Here is a 10,519-nt window from a genome sequence, read left to right as displayed (position 1 = left end):
TGTAATCTAACTAAAAAATGTCACATCAGCAACAAAACTAACGAGGTTAGTATCTGTTAAGTTTGAAAATGACAGAAGAAAATATGTTACAAGTTAGAATAAAAGACAAATTATTAATTAAAAACGTTCCTTACCGATGAGTAAAAGTTACGAGTATTTAAAACATAACAAATCTTCTCTCTTTTTTCTCATTAAAAATATCCTTTTAGTGGGGCTTCATCAAGATACTCCAAACCCAAAAAAGATCCAAGAAAAAAAAAGTAAAAAAAAAAACAAAAAAGAAGAAACCTCCACCAATTATTGTTGGTGATGAGAATCTGCTTGCAATCAGTGAGTGAGTGTTGAAGCAGCTGCTGCAAGCCAACCAAGAATGGTGGGCATCATCTCCTTCTCTTCTTCTTCTTGTCATCTTTTTCCCTCTTCGCGCCAATTCTCAACTCCTCTGCATAAACCCATGGCTAGTAAGTTTCATTTCTTTTTTTCTGCAAATTATTATCTTTTAGGTTTTTTTTTATAATTTATAAGACTTTTGAAACCAAACCCAGTTTCAAGATTATGTAATCTTGAATCAAGATTATGTCTTTTTGGGTTTTTAGAGCTTATAGTAGCATAAAGTTTTGATTTTTGTGGATTTTAAAATGAACCCATTTGAGTTAAAGACATCAATTCTGCAAATTATTATTTTTTATAAGATTTTTTAAACCACACCCAGTTTCAAGATTATGTAACCTTGGATCAAGATTATGCCTTTTTGTGTTTTTAGAGGTTATTGTGGTAAAAAGTTTTGATTTTTGTTGATTTTAAAATGAACCCATTTGAGTTAAAGACATTAATTCTGCAAATTATTATTTTTTATAAATTTTTTAAACCACACCCAGTTTCAAGATTATGTAATCTTGAATCAAGATTATGCCTTTTTGAGTTTTTAGAGTTTATAGTGGTAAAAAGTTTTGATTTTTGTGGATTTTAAAATGAACCCATTTGAGTTAAAGACATTAATTCTGCAAATTATTATTTTCTATAAGATTTTTTAAACCACACCCAGTTTCAAGATTACGTAATCTTGAATCAAGATTATGGGGGTGTTTGGCCTAGCTTTTATTTTTTTGCTTATGCTTATATTTTAAAGTAGCTTATAGCTTATTTTATAAGCCATTTTTAGTGTTTGGATTAGCTTATATTCTACAAGTTAATTATGCGTCTTAATAAGTTGTTAAATCCATCATTCTTTGATTTGTTAGAGTAATAAGTTGATTCAATAATTACTAATCCACCACCATTTGAGGACAAATGAGTATTTGAGGACAAATGAGTAACTTACACCCTTACACAAATAAGCTTCTTCAAATAAGCTAAAAAACCATCTTCAAATAAGCTTCTTCAAATTAGCTTATATAAGCTAACTAGTTAGGTACCCGTGTCTTACACGGGTTGAACAACTTAAAAGAATGATAAATATAGTTGAGTATTATACATTAAATAAGTACAAAGTTAAATTGCAACTATAATTCACTAAATTTTAAAATAAATCAATATTTCCTAAATAATCTTTCGATACAACGTTACATGATACACTAAAAATATGGTAACAACTAAAGTAGAATAATATTACGAGAACATAACTGGTACAATCGGAACAAAAATGAACCTGCCATAAGTGGAAGAAAGCTTCCGGTTAGTCAAAGAATGTGCAGTAAAGAGAACCGATATGGTTTTGATCAACAATATATGAATAGAAAGAAAGAGATTACAGTTACAGAGAAAAAGAAGGCGGGCCGGATTCAGTTAAAGATCAACGTGATTTTAACAATGAACCAGAGTAAGTTTAAGGGCTAAAATGATTCATATATCTGTAAATTTTATATATATATAAAAAATGATATAATTCATATTGGAGAAGTTAAATAACGGAAAATGTTCAATTTATGAAAACGTTTAATAAACAAACCTAACTTTTTTTAAATAAAATACGTTTTGTAAAAGCAAATTATAGAAATCAAAATGAATTAAAAAATATGTATGTTTAATGTATAATTAATAGGAGAGAGAAGCGGGAAAAAGGAGAAGGAATGCACCAGAAAATGACACGTGGCAATATAAAACATTTATTTATTAATAGTTGTGTAAAAAAAAGCTAAACCAAACACCAAGTTAAGCTTATTGTGTAAAAAAAAGCTAAAAAAGCTATCAGCTTTGAGTTTTTAGAGATTATAGTGGTAAAAAGTTTTGATTTTTGTGGATTTTAAAATGAACTCATTTGATTTAAAGGAGTCTGTTGAACTCTGCTTAAAGTTGTCGTTTACTTTTGCATTCTTGATGATAATCTGTGAATTTTGAATGTATGTTTGGTTTTTCTAATCTGTTTAGTGCACCAAATTCATTGATAATTATAGGGTTTAAATCTTATAATTGCGTTGTATAATAACCAGCAAATTATGATTTTTTTTGTGATGTCAAAGAAGAAACATTAGTATTTCACTCATACATGCTATATAAAGATTCAATCTTTTTTGGCTTTCTAATATTAAACCATTGTTAAGATGCTGTTTCATATTTACTTTGTTACAAATTGTTCTTTTTTTCTTACTGATTCCTTAAATTTGAGTATAATTTGACATGGTGAAGCAATTCATTGTAAATATTTGGTGAACTAAGTCATAATAGACCATTATTCTTGAAGTCAAACACACTATAATTAATTTACATTTATCGTTAAAATCTTGTAAAAAGTGGTATTGTAATCATCTAAAGTTTCCGCCTTTTTTTACAGTGGCTACTTTAAGTACAGATCCAGTACGTGAATGGATTCTAACAGAAGGAAAAGCAACTCAAATAACAGGAATTAGTCCTGTTGGTGGCGGTTGTATTAATCTTGCAAGCCGATATAATACTGATGCTGGCTCTTTCTTTGTTAAAACCAACAGGTTTTTTTGCCAACACATTTCAAGATTTCTTATATTAATAATTTTGTATACTTTAGGCGTACTTTTTTTAACGATATTGTGTTCATATTACTTGGTTCTAGGCATATTGGCCCCGAGATGTTCGAGGGAGAGGCTTTGGGATTGAATGCAATGTATGAAACAAAATCCATTCGTGTTCCTAAACCGTATAAGGTTAGATTCCTCTAATTGGATGTATGATAAATTAACTAGAGGTGGCAAGAATATGTATATAATATCAATCTTATTCCCATTTTTAGCTAAAAAAAAATTATTTGACCCGTTTATTAGTAAACGGTAGGGGTGGCAAATGTGACCATTGGGTTGTATTAAAATGTATATAATGGGTCAGAATGGGTCAAACTAAAAAAAGAAAATGATTGAAACGGGTCAAAACGGGTTGACATTTCTTGAAAGTTTTTGTTTTTTCTTTTTTTTGTGGAACGAGAAAACGGATGAAACTTTTTAGTGCTTTTACTTTTTTAGTTTTTTATTTATATTTCGAGTTATGATTTTTTAATTATATTTTTTGAATTTTTTAGTGAGGGGTTTTTGAAATGGGTTGAGATTTCAAAAACCCCTCATTAAAAAATTCAAAAAAAAAATAATTAAAAAACTATAACTTGAAATATAAATCAAAAACTAAAAAAGTAAAAATACTAAAAAGTTTTCTCCGGTTTTCTCGTTCCATAAAAAAAACTTTCAAGAAATGTCAACCCGTTTTGACCCGTTTCAATCATTTTTTTTTAGTCTGACCCATTATATACATTTTAATACAACCCATTCAACCCATGGGTCACATTTGCCACCCCTAGTTAACGGGTTGAAATTGCCACACTTTAGCTACATAACAGTATCTTCCAAAAAAATGCCAAAAATGCTCCTTGAATGTTTCTTTGATGTCTGAAGGTTGGTGAATTTCCAACGAGAGGTTCATTCATCATTATGGAATATATAGAATTTGGTTCATCAAGAGGTGATCAGGTAACCCTAAAACTCGACTTGCATTACGCTCTTGATTTATTATTTTATTTACATTTTTTTTGAATTTAGTCTATACTAGGGAGGAAGCTTGCAGAGATGCACAAAGCTGCAAAATCTGAAAATGGTTTCGGGTTTCATGTCAACAATACCATTGGCAGGTATGTTTATGCTTATAAAACAGCCAAAAAAATTTCTTGAATTTTAAGTCGGATATTTGAGATAAAAATATTCTTTTTTATCTTTTACAATACTTTTAGTTTTGATAAGCTCAAGTCCTGCATGTAGCACACCACAGATAAACACGTGGACATCGGATTGGATCGAGTTTTACTCTGAACATCGGTTGACTTTTCAACTTAAGTTAGCACAACAACAATATGGCGATTCAGCTATATATGAAAAAGGTTTGTGCTTCTTAAGTACCCCTAAGTACAGTTTCCATATTGACTTTCTAAAGTTAACCCAACCAAGTTTTAACTTTTAACCACCAACAACAAAACGGTTTCTCGCGATTTTTAATCTTTAAGAAGAGAGATCTTCACAAAACTTGTTAACATAGACGGTTTGAGTGTTTGACCTTAAAAGTCAAAACTTTTAAATCTAAGTTCTGGTAATGTTGATGTTGACTTAAATGCAGGACAAAGATTAGTTAAAAATATTGCAGCTTTGTTTGAAGGCGTGACGACCGAGCCTTGTTTATTACATGGGGATTTATGGAGTGGAAATATCAGTTCTGACAAGAATGGGGAGCCTGTTATACTTGATCCCGCTTGTTATTGTAAGTACTAGTTTAGTTTGACCAAGTCCCATTTCTATATCAAGAATGATAAACGAAATAGGACCCACAAAGCAAAGACGCAAAATTTTTGAAAATTTGACATCTTTTCTCCATTTGTTAAAACTTTTATGTTTCTTGATTGTTATGCAGATGGACATAATGAAGCTGAGTTTGGAATGTCATGGTGTGCTGGATTTGGAGGGTCTTTCTATAATGCTTATTTTGAGGTGCTTACATAGTTACATATATATTTCGTTTTCATTACTTGAAAATGATTTTGTCATTCTAAAACAATTTTTAATGTGTATCGGTTATTAGGTGATGCCAAAACAACCGGGATTTGAAAAAAGGAGGGGTCTTTATCTGCTTTATCATTACTTGAACCATTACAATCTCTTTGGTTCTGGTTACCGATCATCGGCTATGTCCATAATCGAAGATTACATTCGGATTTTAAATGCTTAGGAGCTTGGAAATATTCATGTAAATTTAATTCCAAAAGTCAAAATTGTGTCTTTTGATGATATGATATGCATTTTTATTGCAGTAATTTCCCATGATTAGAAAACAAAATTGTGTCTTTTGATGATATGATATGCATTTTGAAAAGGAATTTGGAAAACAAGACAAGTATTTATAAAAGTGTTCTTCAAAAATACAAAACACAAATATTTTAAATTAATAATTAATTATAAAAAAATTAAATTACATTAATAAATAAAAAAGTTATACACCACCATTTAGTTTATTGATAGGTTACAACACATGTACCATACCACTCTAAGGTTGTACATTCGGGGGATCTAGAGTACAGTTTTGTACCTATGCTCAAAACTCAAAAAGGTTTCTCCAATCAAATTATGCAACTTTACAAAATCTTCTAATGTGAGTTCTTCTGGCCTTGCCTGCACAAAAAAAGAGTCGGTTGTTTTAAGCTAAAGATGGCGAGTAATGTGGAAAACAAGGATGATACTTACAGTTGCTGCAAGACCAATATTTACAAGAGCTTCTTCAATCTCAGGTGACGGTTTTATGTGTTGGAGCGTTTTTCGCAACATCTTGCGTTTCCCATTAAATGCTGAATTAACCTATGAAGATCATGTAACATGTTTTAATTCAGATTTTCAAGAAACCATTAATAATATTTAGTACACACCATTGAAAAGAAGCTCTTGGTTGATGAAACTTGAGGGTAGTCTGATGCTTGTTTCAGTCTAAACACAACAACAGCTGCATCAACCTATCACGCATAAGAATGTCACGATAACATTAAAAAATTTATATTTATAATAAAAAGAAGATAAATATTTAATACTAAAACATTCGTAAAGTTCTTAAAAAATTTGTCTATAAAGATAATTAACAAAGCATCAAACACTTACTTTAGGTTGAGGGAAAAAGTTTGCCCTAGGGACCTTAAGTATATACTCGGGGTTTGAATAGAAATTTATAAATATATTAATTGGTCTATACTCGGATGTCCTCAAGGATGAGTCCACCATGCGCACAGCAGTTTCCTCCTGAACAATTTTAATCACAAAAATGAAACACGATGATAAAATCATACCAGAAAAAAGGTTTTCTACATCGGAAGTAACATAAAAACATCATAAGCATGACAAAAATAAACGATTTAAACCTGGAGTAATAAGACTACTTCTGAGAAGATGTCACCCATTGGAAGAAGTTGTTTAACTATATCTGTACTTATATTGAACGGTATATTTGCAACTACCTGCATAACAATTAAGAGAGAATAAGACACTTGTTAATAAACCGCCAGAAGGTATCCCATGTGGCGTTTTTTCACCTTTGCGTATGAATCTACTTCTGAATAATCACTCCCTAAAAACGATGACAAATGAGACCGAAGGTGGCATCTTGTAAAGTCTTCTTGTATTACCTACACAATTAGATATTGCATAATTCATATGCTTAATATCCAGTGATAATAGCATAATTCAGTAAAAACAAATATAGTAATATATTACCTTTACACGATTAGTGGCTGCAAACCGTTCATTTACAAGGGCAGCCATGTGAGGATCCTGCAGACATCACAAAGATGAAAGACGATACGTTTATAATTTTATATATAAATGGAGTAAAAAATTTATCAAAAACATTAAAGAAGAAATACAAAAGGTAAACCTTTTCAATGGCAAGAACATTTGCACCAGATTCAACAAGAACGTTGGTGAGGGACCCGGTTCCCGGACCAATTTCAAGCACCACATCGCCATCACTCACATTGGCAGCATCAACAAGTTGATCATTTACTTCACCATTTAACATGTAATGCTGCATAATAACAAAATTAGTAATAACTAATTAATTATCACTCCCAACAGTTAAAAAGATGGAGAATTTGTGGTTAGATCTTTGGCGTATGTGTCAACCGTAACACTTTTCAAATCGATTTACATACTAATCTACTGTCAACTAGTTTGTTCGCCTTATAGTAACTATGCAATCAGTGTCCATAGAAGATAACCACAGATAATACAGATAAAACATACAAATTTGAGTTTCATTGCTTCATATTCATTTACCTATTTCATCATTTCATACTTAACTGTAACTCTACCCTCAATTCTCTTATACCAGCTTCTATTCAACTTTAATCAGATCTACACAGTAGGGGTGAGCAATAACCGAATCGAACCGAAAACCGAATTAACCGAACCGCACCGAACTATTCATTTTTTTCATCTTTTCAAGCTTTTTTTCCTCTATTTCATGTATTATATGTATTAATTGTTTAATAATTAATACTATCAGTTTCATGTATTTATATCTCCATTTCATGTAATAATATCTCAATTTCATATATTTATACCTTCATTTCATGTATTTTTAAACAAAATTTTAGCCCAAGTATGATATGGGTTATTAACCGAGATTAACGAACCGAACCGATAACCAATCGATTCGGTTCGGTTAATGCTAATAACTGAACCGTGCACACCCCTACTACACAGTGCCATTCATAAAATTCTCTACCGTACCTTAAATAGAAAGTAAATGAGCCGAGACAGGCTGAGCCCCAGCTCAGCTCGTTTCGAGCTCTTTTTCTAAAGCTTGAGTTCGGCTCGTGAGTCGTTTTTCAAGCTCGGGCTGGCTCGATTATTATTTATTAATTGACTTATACATTTTTTTATTATTACAATAAATTATTAGAAATACATTAAATGAGCCTAATGTCACGGGACCAAATATTTGAAGATTGAGATGCTAGAATTGTGTTGAAACGCTTGGGTTTGTTGGCTCGTCCCGGACTTTATCGGGCACAACCTCAGCGGGAAAGAAGGCGTACATGTCTAGTCGTGCTTGCACGACGAACGCATCGCTGGTTGTGAGCTGTTGCCTCTCGCCTGATGAGTCCAAGGCAAGACGAAACCAGCAAACCCTGATCATGAGCGGACCGATTGGCTGGCCTTCGGGCGCCACACGGAGTCTAAGAGGTAACTCCGTGACACTAAGCTTTGGTTGAGCTCGTGTAGTACCTAAACCAAGCCAAAGCTCGAGTCGAGCTCAGCTGTGCAGTGTGAAACTATCACAAAAGGTCTAAATAGGAAAATTTAAAAATACACAAGGCTTGTTAACGCTCTACGAGCCTAAACAAGCTTCCCATACAAAAATTGAGCTCGGGTTCGATAAATAAACGAGCTTTTTATCAGCCCGATATGAAGTAGCTTGCGAGCGGCTCATTTGCACCCCTAATTAGAAAGCAAATTCAATCTTGGATAATAATTAATAACCCATTAACAAACACCCACCACCTGTTCGACGAAATGCCCACACACAAAACCCCATAAAATCAAAACTTTAAAGCTTAAACCAACCTGACCAAGTGACTTTCTTGGAACGCGGCCTTTGGAATTGAGAGCCTTGACAGTGGCATGGTAATCGTCGGGTTCTTTGATCTTAATCTTGGTAACTTTGGGTTTAATTTTAGGTTTATCGGTGTTACTACTTGATACAACAGCACACATAACTGTGTGTGATCTTGTACTGCAAGTTGTGTATTGAAGTGTAGAAGCAGATGAAGTAATTGGCGGGAAATTGTGTAGCACAAGAGTCATCGTGTGTGTTCAAGTGGCGGGATTGAAGCAGTTGACAGGAAAAGGGTAACCGTTATCTTTTATATGTACGGACACAACCACGGACAACAGCTGTCGGTTTGGGTTGACCCGAGAAACGAGAGATATTGGTTTTTAATACTTATAATTTTTACCCGTTGATTGATAACGCTCTCAGCTTTTGATTTCAATTCTAACTTTTACCTTATTTGTTTTTGTCACTTTCTCAGTAATGAACGACTAACGTTGTTAGTGGAATCCTAGTACTCCTGCGAATCCTGCTTTTCGGTGAAGCAGACGACTGAAAACAGAGAAAAGGGAGGCGGGGTGACTAGGGTTCTATCATAGCCTACCGAAGGCGGATGCAACAACTTCAAGGTCCGATTGACGAAAAGAGGGGACTGATTGATGAGATGCAAGGGTATTCTGATGGTTGTGAAGTGCACCCGATAATCTAGTATGATTTCCGAAGGGATTCCACTAACGACGTTAGTCGTATGTTAGTGAGGGAGTGACAAAAACAAAAAGTGTGAAAGTTGGGAGTGGTGGATGACAAATCGGAAGTTAAGAGTGTTATCAAACAATTGATGAAAGTTAGGACAATAAAAACCAATATACCTATAAATAATAACAAATGTGAAAATAATAACTACGTGTATACTTAAAGTAGTTATTATTTTTACGCAACTCAATGAAAAGTAAAGTACCATTGTAAAAAACTGGTAGACTTGAAAGTATGATCATCACGGTTTTGAGCACTTTATTCATTTTACTTCGTCGTCTTCTTTTTTACTTCTAAATTGTACCTCCTTTCTACTTTCACCCGTTGTTGTTCTTCCTATTACACTACATTGGTTGTCATGGCCATTGTGCCAAAACAAGTTGGAAGGGGTAGGAGATCACCCGCCACTTCCAATACAACTTCCATTTATGACAAAGACGTCATTCGTGCAACTTTTTTAAATATATTTTTGAATTTTCGATTTTATTTGATATAGTGAGTAAACTCTTTCGGCCATATGATCAATATATGCAAGGGCGGATCTACATGGAGTGGTTCGGGTTCACGGAACCCAGTGAGTTTCGGAATATTAGTAAACGGTTATACAAAAAAGTTGGAGTGAACCCATAAATATTTATAGTGTGAACCAATGTTTAAAATGAAGAAGTGTTCAACCGGTTAAGCGCTTGTTTTGTAATCCAATAGTCCAGAGTTCGAATCTCTTCATTTACTCCTTTTTTCAACCCACTAGTAGTTTTTAAAAGACAACCTTTCACTGTTTCATATACAAACTGTCAAGGGTCAAACATTAATTTTTGGTTTAAACTCCCAACTGGCCAACTATAATCCACATTAATTTTTGGTTCAACTCCTTAATCTTCTTTACTCCAAGATTTCATCAAGTCCAAAAATTTATTTTCCAAGCTCTCTATTTTCCTCGTCTTCATTCTTTTGTTTTTGATAAACTCCTTTATATGTTAGTAGGTTTTCTTTACCTATTTTATGGTTAAGTGGTTGTTTGTTTTCACCAATTTTTATTCTTTTTTTTATTAGGATGAAGTTGATGTTTTTAGACTCAACTTTTAATCGTTTTGTAAATCTATAATATAGATTTGGTTGAATTAATCTTGATACGTACAATTATGTATTTCAATAACTAAGGATTACAATTATAATGGTATGAGTCGTAATAGCTAAAATTATATCTCACATAAATCCTAATAACTAATTG

The 10,519-nt window shown here is 32.8% G+C and overlaps 2 protein-coding genes across 2 annotated transcripts; one reads left to right on the top strand and one right to left on the bottom strand.

Moving 5' to 3' along the window:
* The first annotated feature begins 238 nt into the window (after positions 1 to 238).
* LOC143611329 (protein-ribulosamine 3-kinase, chloroplastic-like) lies at positions 239 to 5,254 on the top strand. Its single transcript, XM_077085546.1, has 9 exons — positions 239 to 461; positions 2,771 to 2,924; positions 3,026 to 3,116; positions 3,852 to 3,926; positions 3,996 to 4,084; positions 4,212 to 4,330; positions 4,564 to 4,704; positions 4,855 to 4,931; positions 5,023 to 5,254. The coding sequence occupies exons 1-9, from the start codon at positions 371 to 373 to the stop codon at positions 5,167 to 5,169; spliced, it is 984 nt and encodes a 327-aa protein (XP_076941661.1). The 5' UTR covers positions 239 to 370; the 3' UTR covers positions 5,170 to 5,254.
* Positions 5,255 to 5,507: 253 nt separating this feature from the next.
* On the bottom strand, positions 5,508 to 8,800 carry LOC143611323 (ribosomal RNA small subunit methyltransferase, chloroplastic-like). Its single transcript, XM_077085543.1, has 9 exons — positions 8,550 to 8,800; positions 6,856 to 7,005; positions 6,696 to 6,752; positions 6,515 to 6,607; positions 6,344 to 6,439; positions 6,087 to 6,224; positions 5,861 to 5,944; positions 5,682 to 5,792; positions 5,508 to 5,609 (listed from the first exon to the last, which is right to left on the bottom strand). The coding sequence occupies exons 1-9, from the start codon at positions 8,787 to 8,789 to the stop codon at positions 5,508 to 5,510; spliced, it is 1,071 nt and encodes a 356-aa protein (XP_076941658.1). The 5' UTR covers positions 8,790 to 8,800.
* Between the last annotated feature and the right edge of the window lie 1,719 nt (positions 8,801 to 10,519).

Source organism: Bidens hawaiensis, unplaced genomic scaffold (genome assembly GCF_021521415.1).
Source record: "Bidens hawaiensis isolate Kalapana, Puna unplaced genomic scaffold, B.hawaiensis_p1.1 tig00030574_1, whole genome shotgun sequence".
NCBI classification, from domain to species: domain Eukaryota; kingdom Viridiplantae; phylum Streptophyta; class Magnoliopsida; order Asterales; family Asteraceae; genus Bidens; species Bidens hawaiensis.
The sequence above is the reverse complement of the archived record's forward strand: the minus strand, read 5'-3'. Positions and strand labels throughout refer to the sequence as shown.